The 19,802-nt window shown below is 39.5% G+C and overlaps 1 protein-coding gene across 4 annotated transcripts in view; it reads right to left on the bottom strand.

Moving 5' to 3' along the window:
• arhgap17a (Rho GTPase activating protein 17a) overlaps positions 1-19,802 on the bottom strand; it is a 38,979-nt gene that overhangs the window by 16,917 nt on the left and 2,260 nt on the right. For 3 of the 4 annotated variants that reach the window (XM_086196115.1, XM_086196113.1, XM_086196117.1), the window contains exons 2-7: positions 9,124-9,163; positions 2,536-2,640; positions 2,286-2,318; positions 1,365-1,441; positions 555-666; positions 77-153 (exon numbers count right to left, since the gene is read on the bottom strand). In XM_086196115.1, the coding sequence (XP_086052241.1) occupies positions 77-153; positions 555-666; positions 1,365-1,441; positions 2,286-2,318; positions 2,536-2,640; positions 9,124-9,163 (444 nt within the window). The remainder of the gene's footprint in view (positions 1-76; positions 154-554; positions 667-1,364; positions 1,442-2,285; positions 2,319-2,535; positions 2,641-9,123; positions 9,164-19,802) is intronic. The other variant, XM_086196114.1, reaches the window with a different exon arrangement.

The raw sequence follows: 19,802 nt of genomic DNA, 5'->3' as shown, positions 1-19,802 counted from the left end.
ATGGAATTCTCGATGTGTAAGTGTACTTAAAGTAATCACAACTTGTCTGCAGACAGATAGCGGAAGATGGACAAACCTTGCTCTGGCAGAATCGTAGTCCAACACCAATTTTGCCAACTGCTTCCTCTGCTTTAGGATGTTAGGGATGTCCACCTTCAAAAATTACACCCAAAACTCACAAGCTGAGCATGTTATTGAGGTGACAGACATATGACTAATAATTCTGTTTTCTTTACCCTGATAAGGGTGAGAGCAATAACTTTCAGAAATGAATGGTGCGACATCACCACAGCAAGACATGACATTTTTTACAAAATGCAAGAACTGAGGGTGCAAAGAAGCGAATGTCAAACTAACAATAAGTCCACCATATTGAAGTTCAGCAGGATCAGCTTTGATTGGACTACGTACCAATGTCAAAGGATGACTTCACCAAAAATTCACAAGATACAAGGCACCAGTTCATTTGCAAGTATTCAGTGTAATCCCAAAAAATTCAGATTTAGAACAAAGAAGGCAAGGAAAACAACTGTGACTGCAATTCTAATACTGACCTCTGCTAGTTGGCTGAGGGGATCCAGGACATCCTTTTCTATCTGCAATTCATGCAGCATCAATTCTGATGCCAGACGATTCTCTGCGTCCCCACACAACTCCATCATCTTCCTGTTCAAATGTACATCATGAGAGAGAGAGAGAAAGCACGGTGTTCATTTCACAGATAGTCAAAACTTTCACTGTTTATGACACTGACACTGCTAGGTAAGGATGAGAGGCCTCTCCCTGACAAAACATTATGATGAATGACAGCCTGTCCAACCAGCTCTGTCCCCAATCCATGACTGCAAGCAAAACCAGGTCATTACGGTGTCAGCGTTTGATTGGTTTCTAGCTGTCCTAAGCCAGGACACTGTGGCCTAGTGACAGGCTTGGCTCAGTGTTTCACAGTGTTTCAGTGTCTCTCCAATCATGAAACCCCTATGCAGCTAAATAAAAAGACAACCATGGAACAATATAAACTAAACTAAAAGCTGGCATTAATGCATCACATTTGTTCAAAAATCAACACTTTTTCCCTTACTTTCCCTTCCTCATAATTTCCAGACAGACACTTGGGGTCTACTTTTGGAAATATTAGCTGTCTAGATTCTTAAATGATCAGGTCCTCTTTCGTGTGTTTCTCATCATCACAATGAAGGATCTGATCCTCAAGTTCAGCAACATCTGAAAACCTGGTCAACAGAAACGACAACTGGGCAGACAGCTTGACCTGAATGCAGAGTTCACACACTAGGTGTGCATCTGCTCCATATAGCAAGCCAGAGAGCAAGATTATCTGGGGCGTCAGTCAGTCATGGACTCACCCTATCAAGGAGTCTTCTCCCAGTTGGTTCCCACCTTCAACCATAGCCTGGGATAGTGCCGTTAGAGGAAGCTTTTTCTGTGATGTACATGTTTGTGTGGTCGGGGGAAAGATACAATGATTAGCTACATATTGAGACATTCAAAATCTGCAGATGCCTCAATACTAGTATTATATCTATGTGATAAAGGGGTGACTATAATATGGTACTCTCACAATACTTCGTCCACAATAACAATGGTTTCTTCTACAATTCTACAATAACTTACTTATTACGATAATTAATCTATTACATCTGTTAGTGAAGAAACTATACAACTTCAAAAGTAGTAAATAATGTGTATATCTGTTCAAAGCATTTTCATGTCAGTTTCATAGAATTTGACAAGTGGGATGAAAGAATAATCATGATGTTGTGGCCATGATAACATCTCATCTCTGTCATTAGGAATTGTATCAAAACCATTATTTTGGTGTTTTGACAAAAACCACCAGCGCACATTTCAATGCCCAAGCTTAAGTGTGTGATGTTCAGACCAATGGAAATTTCACCGTGACTTTCCATTGAGCACATCAATGCTGAACTGATGGAGTCTTGAAGAGGAAGAGAGCTTTCCGTGAGGGAGGGAAATACAGATATAAAACAGGATTTTAGAGGCATACCAGAGAAGTGAATCTATCGGCTGACAATCGCAGCTTTCTTTGATAGCACATTTTACAAATTTAGCCAGGTAAGTTGTGCAATATGCATGTCATTCCAACATCCTGTTTTGTTTTTTTTAATTAGACAATGAAAGTTAAAGTGTCATGCACAGAGACTGCACAGGAAGTAGATAAAAGATCTCAGATGCAGATGGATGGGAAATGAAGCAAGTGGTGCTGAGGACCAGAAAGGTGGAGTAATTCATCGTAACGTTTTTACCTGACCATTTCCTGTATATAGGCGTGGTACGGACTGTATTGCATGTTGGGTCGTGTGGGGCAGAAAACACAAAAGACATCACGTTTTGTGGACCTACTGTGGACACTTGTTTATAATGAAAAAAGTGAAAATTCTGAATTCATATGGAAGTTTAAAAAAAAAAAAAGTGTATTAGAGCACATTTTGAGCTACCTTATTTCAGCTACTTCGAGTATTTAAATTGTTTAACGTAAGATGACTTTTGTCTTACATGTCTTTTCTCTGCATCTGCGCCAATGTGCCCCTGTAGACATGAGACCATCCTTTTGTGTGTGTTGTGGGACACCACACGCACTAACTCCATGCGCCGTTCGATCTGTGCACAAGACAAGAACAAACAAAATCTTCAATATTCATGTCATTTGCCAACCCATACCAAGTCCATTCTGTTAATGAGTCAAGTATTTGGTGACGTGGGCTTTTATATAATTCGAGTGCAATCCGAGCTTTATTTTGCTTGGTTGTGTTTGGACTTAACTCAACTATGTTTGTTCCAGTACTGCATTCCCTCTGAACATGGCTTATGTCTTCATTAAGTTGTCATGAACCAATGCAACAGTCTGTTGATGGCAAATGAGGTCCAACTCTATGCATAGCTTTGATTTGTGGCCGCCTTGGAGGGTTTAGGGATCAAAGTTCAATGACGATTGATAAGGCTTGTCCCCATGGAACAACGCTGGAATGTTATCTTGGAAACACATCAATTGTCGGAAGTGTCTCCATGGCAATGGCTGCTGGGCTGTGATCATGAGTAAGGCGTTCTTTCGTGTTAAAAAGACTTTTTGATTACACAGGCTTTCTCCTGTCGGCTGGCCTGGATGCATAGTTCCACTCTGTGCTTTTAGCCTGACAACATAATACGGTCATTGATTTGCTGGTCAATGATGGGAGTCACAGCTATCCTGGCTGAAGAACAAGGACCAACTGAAGCTGTGCAGAGTCACTATTCACTGTCCTTGTGATGCCAGGTGCTTCACTGAGGCTGTCAGTGTCAACAATGTGAAGGCTTTTTCCCATTATAATGATGTTTTTCATAGCATTTCAGCTGAATGAAAAGAAATATTAAATTATAAAAGTTGTATTTCTTCCTGCTCTACACATACTGCAAAAATATGTGTATGGGGGTACACATGAGAAAAAATTAGCTACTAGAGACCAACAGAATATTGCCATGCATCATACAACATGAGATGGTTGTTTAAAATTTAACTTCTTTGCACATATATGCCAGTGTTTTATTTTTATGTTTGGTTCTTTTTATCTGGATTTCACCTGTTGCTTCCGCATTTGACCTAATCCAGGGACCAAACAGTGAGCTGTCTCTGTTAGTTAACCACATATCTTAAAATATGGTAAACAAAGCTACTAGTTCAGACACAAACCCTCCTCCCTCAGGATTTAGATGGAATATTCTTTTTTTTTTATTCATTTCCAGCACATTTTTACAGTGTGTATATATTGACTTTGCTGTTGTAAACTTCAATGTTGTTTCTTGAAAAACAATAGTGATATTCACCTATAAATTAAGTCAAAACCTGATCAGAAATATTTCTTTGGTTAAAATGATCAAACAAATCAACAGGATCAGTAGATTACTGATACAGAAGGAAGCCCCCCCTCCCACAACAGAAAGCTGGAGAAAATCCTGATAGGGCCTTGATTGATAGTCACAAACCATCACCAGTCATTGGAAGTCTGCTTATAAAGTCTAGCCACAGGGTCTACGATGCAAAGAACTTCTTCAGGTGGTGGTTGGTACTGCTTATGAGAAAGTCAATTTATCATTCATACACAGGTTCCAAGTGGAACAGGTAGTTTTTCTAAATAAAACACACACAACCAAAGAGAGGAAGTCAAGTCTGTGGGTGGCTTAAAAGGATAAGCATGTACTCAAAAGCTGGAATAAACAATGTTCCAAATATAAATTGGAACACTGAGGTCTGGAGGGCAAAACGAGCAAAAATGGAGGTTGACAAATGCAGAGGGAGGGTCAACAAAATACCAGACAATAGAGTCCAAAAACAGAACAGAGATGGAATTCCACAGCAGATACCCGCCTTCATCTGCCGCCCCCATCTCACTTCCCTCCCCCTGTTCTTATGCTCTTACGTCATTCCCGACCCATGGTGGCCCCCGGCATTCCCAAAACAGCTGGGTCAAATACAAACTTACCAAGCACACACAGACAAACGCACAGACTTTGCCGCTATAGGCTTGGGAACAATGCTCATACTCTGTTAGTACCTGGCACAAAACAAACAGGGGATTCCCCCCCATGCACTTGGAGGGAGTTAGTTCCTGTGTGTGTGTGTGTGTGTGTGTGTGTGTGTGTGTGTGTGTGTGTGTGTGTGTTAGAAATCTTTGGCTTATATGGCACTGCAAGTCTTTTTCCTTTCATTGTAGCAAAATAGGGTAAGACATATTTCACCATACAATGGAAAAAATAAAAGGAAAACCCAGCCCAGAGGGCGCTGAAAAGCAGCAGCAGGGTGTGGTTTTCTCTTGCTAAGCAATGAGGTCAACACTTGGTCAATCCCATGACGCATCACAGGCCAGGGAATCCCAATTCCAAGTGTGACGGACATGGAGAAAAAGACAGTGTGTGTCTGTAAGCCTGTGTTTGTTTATTGGTTTCCCCAGGAGAAAAGGTAACATGTCTAGACAAGCCCAGAATGAACAAAAATAACCTAACATGACGCAGTTAGGTGGAATTATGTTGTAAGCTATTGACATCACAAAGATCCTGTTACATCCAGGAAATGTGATCTGAATGTTCAATTTAAAACACTCGCACATAGCCCAAATACAAGTTAGGCAGCTTGTCATTTCTGCAGTACTTGTGGTACCCTCCTGTGAATAAGCTGCTATATAAAGCAGCAGCAAGGAATGGATAGCTGACGCAAGAGTGCTCAATGCCTCTTTGCAACCTTGGAGGAACACATAGAAAAAGGTGACATGACAGGAAAAGCAAAATCCAAAAACTAACACCTGAGGTGATGATGGATGAAATGGAGACCCTATTAGCGTGAGAGATCAACTCAAAAGATAAGTGCTTGGGAGTGCAGCAGCTGATATGACATTAGCTTGACAGACATGACTAGACAGTCTCATCTCAGTAAATGGTTCCAAGCGTAAAAATATCTAAAGCTCACAAGTGGTTCTTTGAAATTGTTTGCAGATAAAAGAGAAAGAAGAAAGGAGCATTGTGAAAATGACGCAACTCACACCAAATGAAATAAACTCCCTAATGACAGAAATATAACCAGATTAGTTTCCTATAAACTAATAACCCGTGTTCACACTAGTCATCAAACAAGCAACCACTTAGTTTTGTGAGATAGAGATGAAATGTGTGTTTATGTATTTTTATATATATATATATATATATATATATATATATATATATATATATATACACACACACACACACATATATACATACACACACATATATATATAAAAACATATGTGCATGTACAGTATATGTAGACATATACATATATATGTGTGTGTATTACTGAGAAGAAAAACATCTCCTGCATGAGCTGAAATGAATAAATAAAAAAACAGTCGCTACTGCAGTTTACCATCATTTACCATTGTCACTGGGTAGTGCCTATACAGTTCATGTTTTGTTTTGTTTTGTTTTCCCAGTGTAAGACACCCCCTGTGGGACAGGGTACAATTTGCATTCACTCCCACTTCAAATGGCTGCGTAGTTGTCGTAATCATGGATATTTGTCAACTCCAAACAGTAATGATATAAAATGACACTTGGGTAGACACACACTGAGGACACATCTGCAACCTGGCGGGTGCTGTTAAACCGCAAACACTGCAGCTACACCCTATTATATTCATTCTATAGAAAACATACAAAAGAGTATAGGTCGTGCGTCATAACTGTCATGTATGCTCCAGCTGTATTCAGCCATGTTCTTGATAATCCACAGTCACTTGGATATGAGCTACAAGCAAACCCCTTACACTTACACTTCTGGCCCAGCCCTTAACTGTGTCAGAGGCCCACCAGATGTGTTTGTGGGTTACTGAGCATATAGCTAGATAAAGAAGATGGGGATTATACCAATGTGCTTGACACCTATTTATGAGTTCTTAAAAAGCAAAATATTTTTTGGTTTAAGTATGAATAACAACAAAAGCTATTGGCAATCAAGCAGTTCACAGCAAGCAAATGGTTCAAGACTTTCTCCCAGTATATTCAAACAAAATGTTTTTAAATTATCAACCTATTGTTTTATTTATTCTGATTTTCTGATATTTCTATTTTCTGTTTGATCTCACAGTTTGATTGGATTAGGGTTTGGCAACTAACTCCTTTGATAGGTACAGTTTAGGGAAATGTCATGGTTTGTACTGAGCTGAATTGTTAACCACATTTTATGAGAGGGGCGACACGGTGGTGCAGTGGTTCGCACTGTCGCCTCACAGCAAGAAGGTTCCGGGTTCGAGTCCCAGCTCGGGCACAGGATCTTTCTGTGTGGAGTTTGCATGTTCTCCCTGTTCCTGTGTGGGTTCTCTCTGGTACTCCAGCATCTTCCCACTGACCAAAGACATCAAGAGGGGACGAGGCTGATTGATACTCTAAATTGACCGTAGGTATGAGTGTGAATTTTTTTTTGCCATGGCGACCTGTCCAGGGTGAACCCCACCTCTCGCCCGTAGCCACTGGGATAGGCTCCAGCACCCCCACATTACTTAACAGTAATAAACGGAATTGGATTTTATGAGAGCTTTCTGGCTTCAAGACAAGATTCGCCCTTGTGCTGATAAAGTGAAGCAACACAAAGTGACACAAAGGTGAAAAAACAAAGTCGAATTCATCTTGTGGGACAGAAAATGAGTCAATCAACTTACTGCCAATTTTCAGATGAGAGTTTCTGCTAAGGGGCTAACTTCGGAATTAAGGCGCATGCAATTTGTAGCTCTTCAGCCCTCACTATCTTTTTCTATCAGACACGACTGACTTGACGTGAGCCCAGAGAAACAGTGAGGGCCCACTGTCAGACATAATATCCTCACTTCAGTGCCCCTGGGGATTAGTCACCACTGTCTCCTCACATCTCTGCAGCAACTCACGCTGGCCAAGACTCCAGTGTGCAAGCTGCCAGTCAAATACTGCTGCCTGTACAAAGCCCCTATGATGTTAACACCAAGGAAGAGACAAAGTGATGTTGTGCTTGTTTATGCAGCCGGGTGCAAAAGCGGGTGGGGAGAGCCATAATCAGAATGGATTGTGACAGTCATTGTGGCTTTCTCAAGGAGAAATGCAAAACCTGCTGAGTTTGTTTTACTTTCATCTATGACACCACCCCGTCACACGCAAAGGCAATCTTCATCACTGGAATGTCTTTGCTGAGCAGCCAGTATTTTGTCTCGGCCCCACCTGCTGTCTGCCTGAGACAGCCTCAGGGGCTGGTGAAATAAGTGCACCAGTGGACCTATCTTTCTCTGGACAACATTGACCTCTGAGGAGCTTGCAGAGCCTGAGGTTAGCACAGAAGTGCGTCATGACCGTGTGAAATCACTCCCATGCTTAAAAGCAATACTTCAATCCTTTCAAATACACAAAATAAGGTGTTTTGAGCTCACAAAGGCATTTGTTGCAGCTGGATCAAATATTTGTTCCTCAGAATGCAAAAAGAGCCAGTTACTAAATATTAAACTTTCAGTATAGCACTATGATAAACAAATTTAAGAATGAAGGAAGGTTGAATTGTAGGAGATTAAAATTCCAGAGAGAGGACTCATGCGAGGCTAGGCTAGGTATGGTTAAGTGCTTTGTTTGTTATACAGTACTTGAGTCAAACATGATATTAACACTGATTTACAGGTTTGTTCAATACTTGGGAGCTGGTGTGAGAGAGGAGGCTTCCGTATTTTAAAAAAAAATGAAATAAGGAGGAAGATTTTTCTTTTTTGTAGGCTGCATCGTTATGTATTTCAAAACCATTGATACTACTGGTTAAAAGTAAGGGATTAAAGTGATATTTTACCAAACGAATCCAGAGAATGTGCTTGAGTGTTTGTGAACAGACCTTTCTGGACAATTTTACAGTTTGTAGTTTAAGATTCGGAAGCAACATTAGCTTAAAGTTAAATATCTGTGGCTGGCATTTTTTTGGGCATTCTTAACAAAAAGTGAAAATAAGGAAGAGAGGTTGCAGGAGTTCAGGAAACCAATTTGGGAGTAGTTGAAAATCAAAAAGCACTGTGATGCTGTATTTGGGTCAGTAAAAGGATTTTTTTTTGTGAGCTGTATACTATCAAATACATAAGCACACAACAGTTTCTTTTTTTAGAAACTGAGCATGGTAGGGCGGAACAATCAACTAAAATAAAGCAAAATTGCAATGGCAGGAATTGCAGTATACTGTATGCTACAGTGAAAATGCATGGGAAAACGAGATACTAAATTCAGTACTGTGGTGCTGCAGTCCTGCAAAGGGGGTTCTACAAAGTTCACAACATTGTCATTTCAGAGTTATTTTTCAATTCAAGTGTGAATGATACATGAATAATCCCTTCTAATATCGTGAATAACACTGCATTTACAATATCAGTAAAAAGAATTGTTCTTACACTTTTTTTTGCAAAATGTTCAACCTAAATTTGATATAATGCTTAACAGACCTGTGTGAAGGGGAATTGATTTGACTAAAGGGGGACAAAAACCTTCACATGTAACTGCAGCCCCCATCTAACAGTTTCAGGCTTTCCCTTGCCAAGGTAGTAAGACTTGATCACAGCTCTGCTAAGCAGTCAGATTATGAATTACCTGCAACAGGTCATCACTGAGGACTTCAGTTTTCTCCGCTCTGTGGGTGAGAAGAAACAGAAAGGTCATAGATGAGTATTGACTGACATGGACGCATTTCATTGCTGTCAATGTGAAAATATCTGCCAAATGAAAGAATATTGCTCAAAGACTGGTTTGTATGCCAATTCTGAAATATAAAACTATGATCTAGGTATTGACCTCAGCATACATGAAAACAAGCCAATATGCTTACAGAGGATTTCAGAATGTACAATCTCTTTTTAGGACACACTGATGCAGCACATAAACTTCATGTACCATTTCCTTTTTTGTGAAGAGTTTAAATTATATCTTATACTAAACAAGTGCAGATATGATTTGTTTCATCCCCAGTTAGCTCATGGTGTCTTGCACAGGGTAGCAACACAGCAATGCACTGCATGAGCCTATTAATAGCAAACTAATAGTTGGGCCTGGAGAGGTCAGAGGGATTAGATTCACTTAAACAGAGAAGGCTTGGAAACATGGGCTGAGCTCATACTGATTATCAACATCTCCACATGCACTGGGGGCTTCTGTGGCTACCACTTACTGACAAGCGAATTTTAAGTTAATTGTAGATAAAAAGGAAACTTGCATTAGAAATAAAGACACTAGACTATGCAATGAAACCAGAGATTGGCAGTACATGCAACATTATGTATGACTGCTGTGGTTTAAACATAGCAAAAGAGGAAGAAGGGCGGTATCAATCAGAAAAAAGAAAAGAGGTCAAGCAAATAGTAACTGTTCTGAAGTACTAGCTAGTACTAGACATTTTTGGATGCTATCTCTTGACAGACAAATTTGAAGGATATCTGTGAAGATGACAGTGGAAGAAACAGCTCATTATAAAAACAGATTCACTACACCAGGGTTTACTTGAAAAAGGGGTTTCCATCTTCGATGTTTGTGCTTTCACTTTTTATCTAAATAGGCAAAAACTACCTCAGGTGTAATTCTTTTATGAAAAACTATTGAGGTATCATCATCTTTTCATCTTTTCGAACAACCGTTTGTTATACTGTATTGATAACAAATATTGAAGATCATGCCTTATTTACATTGGCATGCCAGCAATTTAGAATCTCACAACATTCAAGAAGAGACTGGAGGCTGGTCCAAATTGTTGCAGGAGATGCAAAGACATGCAAAACATCATACAATTTTTTTAAAAAAATTTTCTACATTTAAGGCAGAATAAAACTGGAGTACAAATCTGTCTGAAACAGAGTAAAGTAGATAGAGATAAGACAGAGATAAGTTTAATTCAGATAAATTCAGGTGTGAAGCTGTGAACCGTGAATGAGTACATTCTAAAAAACAACATACTCCAAAAAAGATAATGTGTAAAATCTATATAAAAGTTTTTCTAAATTTTTATGTCGATGTTCAAGGTTAGTCCATCCTAACATAAACTAATGCTTTTCTATGGTTGTAAACCTATGGCATAAATTACTGTATACCAGGTTTTTAGGTAAAGCAGGGGGGAACACATCACCTATGTAAAGTACAGCTAACGGACAAACAGAAATAGCAGCAGTGTGTGTAATCTCCTACATTAGCTCATGAACTTAATTCTCATCTCTGTTCACTCTTCCCACACATCCTTTGTCTCCTTTCAGTCATTCAAAAATGAAGATGAGGCAGGTAAAGTTGATTGTGCCGTGTCAAGCAAACCTCTACATTCAAGTTCCGCCTCAAGACTGAAGAGAAATAGACATTTGCTTGCTTGCATTTTGACTAACTAGAACTAAGCCTGCTCCCTCCTCCAAAAGTTGTTCTCTTTGAACTATAGTAACCTCGTCACATTGGAGGACAGCTGCTTTCAATTATAACATAGAAGCAGAGAGCAGGGAGAAACAGAGAGACTGACAGAGACTGGTTTGATAGTTAGGGGGGTTAGAAGGAAAGAAACACAAATCCAGAGGTTGGGGTGTGGGGGTTACCGACCCTTAAGCGGCAAACCAGAGTAATCTACAAGCTTGCACTGAATGGAAAGACTTCATCTGGAATGGAGTCATAGACTTGCTGGTGAAGTCACACATGCAGAGTGAAGACCTGCAGTATAACCCGCACAAAGCTACAGGCAAGACTTCCAGCTAACTGTGGAAAAATGTGAGCTGCACACTTTAGAGAACGTGATTATGAAGCCACAGCATGGAAACCATGTTCTGGTAGTCTACATGCCTAAGAGCTCTTCATGTGGTCCCGTTGAAGGCTTCGATATAAAAACCAAGAGATTCAGCCACAGGCTCATCCTTTCATGAGCACCCCAAACATTCACCCAAATAACTTGATATAAAATAAGGTAATAGTACACAATGTGCACAGCATACATGCGTTCTAACCACCAACTGTTCCTTTTCACAGCGTGGAGGCATTGCGGAGCCACTATTGTTCCGAAAGAAAATGCAAATAAAGCTAACTTAACTAGCATTCAATATCTTGTTAAAACAATAAAAAAGCAAAATCTCTGTCGGCTCCCAAGTGAAGTGTTTTAGTGTGACTGCAAAAGAAAACATACAGTTTTTCCCAACACCGTTTTCCATGATGCTCTTTTAACACAGCACTTTGCATCTTGTCCACTTGATGACCTCTAAGACTCATGAGCATAACCAAAGCAATGGAAACCAGACTAAACTGCGTGCATGCCAAGAGTAACACAAAAGATTGACCAAATGTTCATTATCAGTGATTGACATGAGAATTAAGCCAAGTTCAGTTGTAGAAACTAACCTCTACTGTGCTCCCTTGTATCCTCGAATCAGCACACAACACACCAGTTGTGTTGCTTAGTTGCTACTACAACATTTGGCACTGTCACTATCTCAAGCCTGGTTTTAAGGCAAAAAATGCTTGGTTTATTTAAAGGAAACATTAAGTTTTAGCTACAAATGCACACTGCCATTTATTCTTGAGCATGCAAAAGTCACATCAACAGTTGACTCACTTAAACGATAATTAAACAGAAATGGCATGGAGTGGGACAATAAGTGCAAAAAAGTGGGGGGTAAGATTGCATTGATTCATAATGATTTTAAATTGATCAAGAACAGTATGGGTGTGTTCTCAAATTTGCAGACATTGCCAAAACCGGATGGTAACTGAATGATCAGAGCACATGTGGGGACCTTTACTTAAGAAGCCCTTTTTAGAAAGTGACACTTCTCTGATCCAACCTCAAAAAGCCCTATGTCACAAAGGAAAACATAGGCAGTGTTCAACCAGGGCAGAGGACAAACAACAACAAACAAATCAGCAATTGTTTTGCTGTCATCAGCTGACCTAGAGCAAATAGAGTTGACGTCCTGTCACACCTCACTGAAGCAGTAGCCTTTGGAGAAAGTGTGTCACTGTGCATTGCATGTGACTTCTGAACAAGAGGTCCTTGCAACGCAGCCGTGGCCACTAGTTCACATTGGTAACCATGGCAATCTATGAACACAGTGGAAGCAGAGTAAGTGAATACTGCAACCATAAGCACAATAGAGCGTCTGTTACCAGCCACTCTAAACAATCAGCAGGCTAAGGGAAGGGAGGGTCTTGCCTCTTAAGGTTGCAACAGTTGGCAGCTTCAGGCATAAGGTAATGGATACTAGAGGAAGATGAAAGGAGCGAGGTATAATTGAGTGACTCAGCCCTTACACTCTCACAAATGAGGCTGATTATGTGAGTTGCTGCACTACCATTAGACCCAGGCAAGAGGGAGCATAACATGGATGTGAAAGTGAAAGCGTTTCATACACTTAGAAATAATGTAATGATAATGTAAGAAATAAATCAAAGCTTGGCTAAGCCTTGGTTATTTCACATCAGTAAGTTTTGAATTATTTTACACTCAATATTCCCCAAAAAATATATCAAATCTGAATGGGAGACCTGTGTATAGTTTTCATGTTACTTGTCTATTTTTTTTTTAAATATTTTGATTATAATACATCACAACAAGACACACCTGAAACTAAGTCGTTTCTCATAACTGAGGCTAATAATTGATAAACATTATTTAAATTATTGTGATCTTTGTTTCTGACACATTTCCTAAAAAATTCAGTCTTACCAAATGAGCAATAATTAAAATCAAAATGACTTTTTTGATAACAAAATAAAGAGCAGCTTAGCCTGGCAGCTTGTACTTCTCACTAGCAGGACCACAAAGGCTTAAGACGCCTACCTAACTCACTGTGCTCTGCCCAGTCACCTGCTGTCATTAATACAACAGCTCTGTGAGAAAAGAGTCCTTTAAAAATGCTTTCCCCATGATTGACTCAAGGACTCACACACACAATAAATATACATCTAATTGCACAGCACTACTCCTAAGAAGATATTATACACAAGAGATGACCTCAAAGATATAACGCTACAGTTTATAGTGCCAGCGAATTATGAACGCTCCACATACATTCTGGTTACATCTCACTTTCTGTGAATGAAGTGAAGGGATTATGATTTGGTTTTCCAAACATGGAGACTACGACTCAGCAGAAAAGACATTTAGTGATAAACTCAATGATGTACTGATAGATGTTAATATGGTAAGGCGAAATATTTTCCTCATTAACCCAGATCAACTCAAAGTGATGCAGCAGATGTAGTATGTGACGTACCACAGGATATTGGTTTGCTCAAGACTTTTTGTCTGTGCCACAATGGATCATTTTGTTCACATGCTAAAACAAGCTGGCATCCACACGTATTGCATATTTTCACTTTAATCTTAAGAATTTGGCTAAACTAAATGTAGACATTTTTCCGTCCACCAATGTTATGCAAATATTAGGTGTCACAATAATTCTCCCTCTACTGCTGTAGAAGACGAGAGAAAAGCGAGGTGAAATGAATACAAGAGCTCGTCAAACCTCAAACAACCTAACAGAGGAAACAAATCAAAGGGACTGGATAAAAAAAAAAAACTATTGATGGAAGAAGGAAATGGAGAGCCTTGATGTTCACAGGCGTGAGATAATGCCGTTTATTTGCTGAAACTGTTTCGAATGCCTTATTTGCCATTTACTTATTATTGATACACCAAATTTTCAACCTCCCCCAAGTGTAAAAACTTGTTTGCGATATTTAGAGATTTATTCAAATTTTATGTTTCCACTCAAGGATTTTTTTTTTTTGGTGCATTTTCAATTTGTACATTAAAAAGAGCTGGAAGGAAACACAGCAACTGCCCTTTTCACAGCAGACATGTTAACTGGTTAAAAGCAGAAAAAGTGACTGGAAAATTGATGATGCTCAAAGCCATTCATTGTTCTGGTAAGCCACTTCAATCAACCAAATCAACAACAGAACCTTGGGTTTAACTTGTCAAAGTTCCTAAATGTTCTGCCACAAAAAGGGCCTATCTGGTCAAATGTTTCAGATTCTCCATCAACCTTTTGTCTGAAATACCATATTAACACCCTAGTTTCATACAACGAGATTTTAATGTCATTAACCACCCAAAATGAATGTACAGTGTTTCCCATACATAGACTTGATTTGGTGGTGCAGTGGTTCGCACTGTCGCCTCACAGCAAGAAGGTTCCGGGTTCCAGCCCCGGCTCGGGCACAGGATCTTTCTGTGTGGAGTCTCCATGTTCCCCCTGTGCCTGTGTGGGTTCTCTCTGGTACTCCAGCTTCCTCCACAGTCCAAAGACATAAAGAGGGGACCAGGCTGATTGATACTCTAAATTGACCGTAGGTGTGACTGTGAGTGTGAATGGTTGTCTGTCTCTATGTGTTGGCCCTGTGATGGACTGGTGACCTGTCCAGGGTGAACCCCGCCTCTCACCCCAGGATAAGTGGAAGAAAATGGATGGAAGGACAGATGGATGGATCTAGGTAAATGGAGACCCGCCCAGGATGATAAAATCTGAATTCCACCTTTTTTTCGATCAATGACATAATTTCACAGCGCATTAACCATCCACTTCATCAAAAACATGAATGTGTGTTAGTTCAGGGGACTAGAAGTATAAACACCAGCTACCATTAGAGTGCATGGAAAAGGCAAATGAAACTGACCATGAATTTTGTGTAATTTAGCACCCAGTCTGATTGGCATTAATCATACTGTTGTTTGTCTGCAATCTAATGAGTGATCAGCCAACATTTGCAATAACATTTCAAGAAGATAAAAATAGAGTTGATAGCTCAAATGACCACCAAACACTTAAACATTTAAATCTTTGTTTCTTTTAGTTATATCTTCATCATCTCTCATTTTGTCCAGCAACATGCTGCCTCTCCCCTAGACAGGTTCAGCTACAAAAGTTAGCAAGTAAGCTGAATCATTTCAATAGTTTCTCTGCTCACCATCCATTTTCTACCGCTTATCCATTCAGGGTCACAGGAGGCCCTGGAGCCTATCCCAGCTGACATTGGGCAAGAGGTGGGGTACACGCTGGATGGGTTCCCAGTCTGTCGCAGGGCCATCAGGAGCAATAAGGGGCTCAGTATCTTGCTCAATGATACTTTGACACGTCACAGGGGGAAGTGAGGATCAAACCAGCAACTCTCTGGTTGCTAAACGACAACTCTTACTCTGAGCCAGGCTGTCCCTTTTCTCTGCTCCCCAAAATCATAAATATTCCCATCCAGTAATGATGGCTCATTTGCATTAAAGTTAGGTCATGTTTACTGCAAATTAAATCGGTTGAAAGCTGTGACCTCAAATTTTGCCAACTATTTCAATTTGTCAAAAGAAAGAAAAACCACACAAACTGGATGAATATAGCCAGGTTACGACTGGGTTGGTTTTTCAGGTTTTCAATTTTCAGGTTATTTGTTTTTTCTCAACTCAAAGAACGATTCATTGCTTGGACAGGAACTACCAACTTTTGTGAATAACACGAAAAATCAAAGTTTGTTTCGTCATGAAAACATTTTTGAAAATAAAACATTATTCATAAAACTTAGTTTGCGCAAGTAAATTCTCAACCTGTTTGAAACACTGACCTAACTTCTTAAACATAACCTTTACAGCACAGGTCTGTGCTCATAATTATGTTTTCACTATCCAGTCAGTCAATGATACCCCTATTTATAGGCTATCTTCTGTAAGGGTGTTACTATCTTGCAACACTGACCTACAGGAAGCATGGAGGTACGAGCCAGGGAGTTCAAAGATAGCACACTAAAATGTTCCTTGGCATCAATCACATCATTTTCCCTCCACTTCAGTTTTATTCTCCAGATCAATCTTCCAAGTGCTGTCTCACCCTTCTCTAGAAAGCATTAGCTTCTCTCTGGGAGGTTGCTTCCTGTTTGCAGAAGAAATAGGAGAGATTTCCTTCGAACGGCTGCTTGCTGGACACAGTGTTCTGCCTTCGCACAATCACAGGAACCCAGGGGGCAGCGGAGAGGGCCTCGACACTCAAGACATAAGATATACAAGCAGGGACAAACATTATGGACAAAGCTTGCTTGGCCTAATCCTATCATGTCCTTCATTCATAGGGGCCTGTCCAGAAATACATGAGAGCTTAACAGTAACTCTCTCATACACATACATGCTGTCTGTTTTATCCATCATGCTCTCTCCCAGCTCTAATTTACAGCTGCCTCACCACATTGAGGAAATTATGAGAATTCCAGCTGCCCTGCTTTTCCAGGTCCTGAGTTTTTAGGTGTAACAATATTAATAGGTCTACTCTTTTAGATACTGCTGATAGTGACACAACCATAAAATAAACACTCCATTACAGTTGGACGACTAGTACTCGTAGCATTTAGTTAAGTGCTGAATATTATGACCAGTGCTCCTTCCTCAAAATAATGTGCAGCAGGGATGATGGGTTTTTTTGTGTAAGTCCCAGCCACAAGTTAGCAGCGCCATATTTTCCCTTCAACAAAAACGCAAGTTAATTTTTATACATAATTTTGGATTGTTGTAGAAAATATGCTCTTCGGCATACAAACGTTTATGTGACTTACATGTTTTCTTTCACAAGATGCTCCACAAAAATGACCATTTTTATGATGTTTGAAGCATGAATGTCATTATTAGAATAGAAAGCAAATGTTAGGCTGTGAATTTGCAACACCATGAAATTCACTGCTTCAACAACAACACACTTAAACTACACGCTGCTTCTATTTTTCACGATGACGACGTTTAATCTCTGTGACAACTTCTACAGTCTTGCTTACCTAAGGAGAAGTAACCATCACTTTCAAGACCCATAAATGGTTTTTAATCCATGAATACTGGATTTAATGATGTATTTTAAGCCATAGAACAAGATGTTAAAATATCTCAAGCTTGTGTAACCCTTTCATTGACCTTATTCCAGGTATTTAAAAAAATACTGCAAGCAAAAAAAAAATTAAAAAAAAATCGGTTAACTGAACTTTCTAGAATGAATCGTTCAGGTTGTAGGACTCAGTCCTACAACACTCTGTGGCCCAAAGCAACAGATTTTTGCAAATGTACTTTTTTGGTGGATATATTACAGGTTGTACCTATATATTCTACCAAAGACTATGGTACATGTTTTTTGTTGCAAAGCATTAACACAATTGAAAAGATCCAAACTCCTAATTACAGCTGAAAGCTTTTTGTTGTACTTTCATAAACATTGGGAGAAAATGTTTTAAGTTTACAGAAATATAAAACTAAAAAACTGATGTGAAAAGACAAATAAATAGGGCTTCCGTGACTTTAAAATGTTGAAGCTCAACTTTTTATTTGGCAATGCTGTCTCTACCTATTCTACAATGATGTATCATTGTTTTCAGCCTGTCACCAGCTTTATCTGGTGCCATCCAGGGATGGTGTATCCTGTGTCTTCATGAAGTGACGAGCACTGCTGAATACCACATCCACCCTCCATCATCCACAATACACACATGGGCGTTGTATAAAAACATCCTCTGACAAAGCCTGTCCCTCTGCTGTCAACACAAGGCCAGACTAAAGTCACTACTGCATTAGCTGTATACCAGTTACACAGAGACATTGTGTGTCATGTCACTGCGTCAAAAATAACAAACACATTGGTTACCAGACTTAAACACAGCAGAACACACCATCATTGTTCGATGTAGATTCTTTGCCTTATTCTGGTTCTATTCACCCAATAGCATGGGCACTGCAGCAGTTTTCAAGTACAAGTGAAAATGCTCTATAGGGCAGCAGGTATTTAGAGACCTCCAACAATTATACACCTATCTACTGATTTTAGGGCGGCACTGTTATGTAGAGAAGCTCGTTCTACCACTTGTGCGGTCCAGAGTATGTAACACGTAACCAATTGCTTCACAATAATAAGTTCTTTTTTCCCCCTCTAATATAAAACAATGAATTCTGTTGTGCACGGGCAGTCGGAAACCTGGACTATATGGAGTGAGCCCCTGCTAGTAGCACCGCAGGTTAACCAGCTCAAGGTATAGTGGTTCACCAAATATCATGTTATGATGAACACTAGCCTTATTAACCAGAACCATGCTGCGGGTATAAGCTTGAGATTGGTTAACTATTTTAGTTGCCAATCCATCCTTTCAAATTTCTGTGTGCTTTAGATTTTAGTCACCCTTGCTAAAATTTAAAAAAAAAAAACAATGTAACTCATGGATCAATATGTACGTCTCGTTGTCTACAGATGGAGTTGAAAAATTTCAATAAAAATTTAAGTGTAAAAAAAAAATTTAAAAAAACAACAAGCAAACAAAAAAAACCAACCTCTTAACTAGCTAGCTAATAGCAACCTACACACAATAGTTTTGATGAAGATTTGGATCATGCAATCACGCAAGCATGCTCAATTCTTTGGGTGAGCACTTGTAAAGACAACCAATACAAACATGGAGAACATTTGCTGACAAACAGGGACACTCTTACATGTTCGCCCAAAGGTAATAGAAAAATCTTCATATTGCATGCATAGTCCAAGGTTGCCCCACCCTAACTCCCAAAGTAATTCTGCAAGGACACCATCAGTGCATCCTGCAATTATGATTAGCTTACAGAAACAAAACAAAGCAGGGCGTTTTTTTGTCTTTTTCTTTACCACAGCGGGATGATTAACAGGTTTAGCCAGCTGTCTCTCCTGTGCTGACACAATGCAATTGAGGGACAAGATTAATACTAATGTTGATCGTACCATTAACCTACTTATATGCATCTTCCGTTCTCCTCAACCCTTATCCATTCCATAGAAGTCTCTAGTATTGTAAATCAGTTGTTGTACTTAAGATAAGATAAACCTTTATGTGTCCCTCAGTGGGGAAATTGGCAGTGTTGAGTAATATCATTCTGATTACTGTACAGTAAAAACTCATCCCACTGCAATCCCACTGGCTAATCATGCACATTACATGATATGTGTGACTGACATTGATCAAATTCATGACTAAACTTGGACCGATATTTTTTTTTGGTCGTGGGTTCTTTACGGAGTTGCAGGTATGTCTGAGAGACACGATGATATCCTCTGACAATAGAGAAATATTCTTGGGTAATAATTACCTCATAAGAATCAACTCTTTACCACAGTATTTGAACTTATACAGATGTGATTTGGTTTTAAGTCGTCAAACATGTCACACAAAACTGGACAGTATGCTCCAACCAGTCCTTAACAACGCAACTCACATATGTGAATCACGTCAAATATGACCTTATGGAGAGTCTATGGTAACAGCTACAAAATTACAGTGAAGTG

Source organism: Aulostomus chinensis, chromosome 23, assembly GCF_037954235.1.
Source record: "Aulostomus chinensis isolate RoL2024-O1b breed Wild chromosome 23, RoL_Achi_v1.0, whole genome shotgun sequence".
Taxonomy (NCBI): Eukaryota; Metazoa; Chordata; class Actinopteri; order Syngnathiformes; family Aulostomidae; genus Aulostomus; species Aulostomus chinensis.
This window is presented reverse-complemented; position numbering and strand designations above follow the sequence as displayed.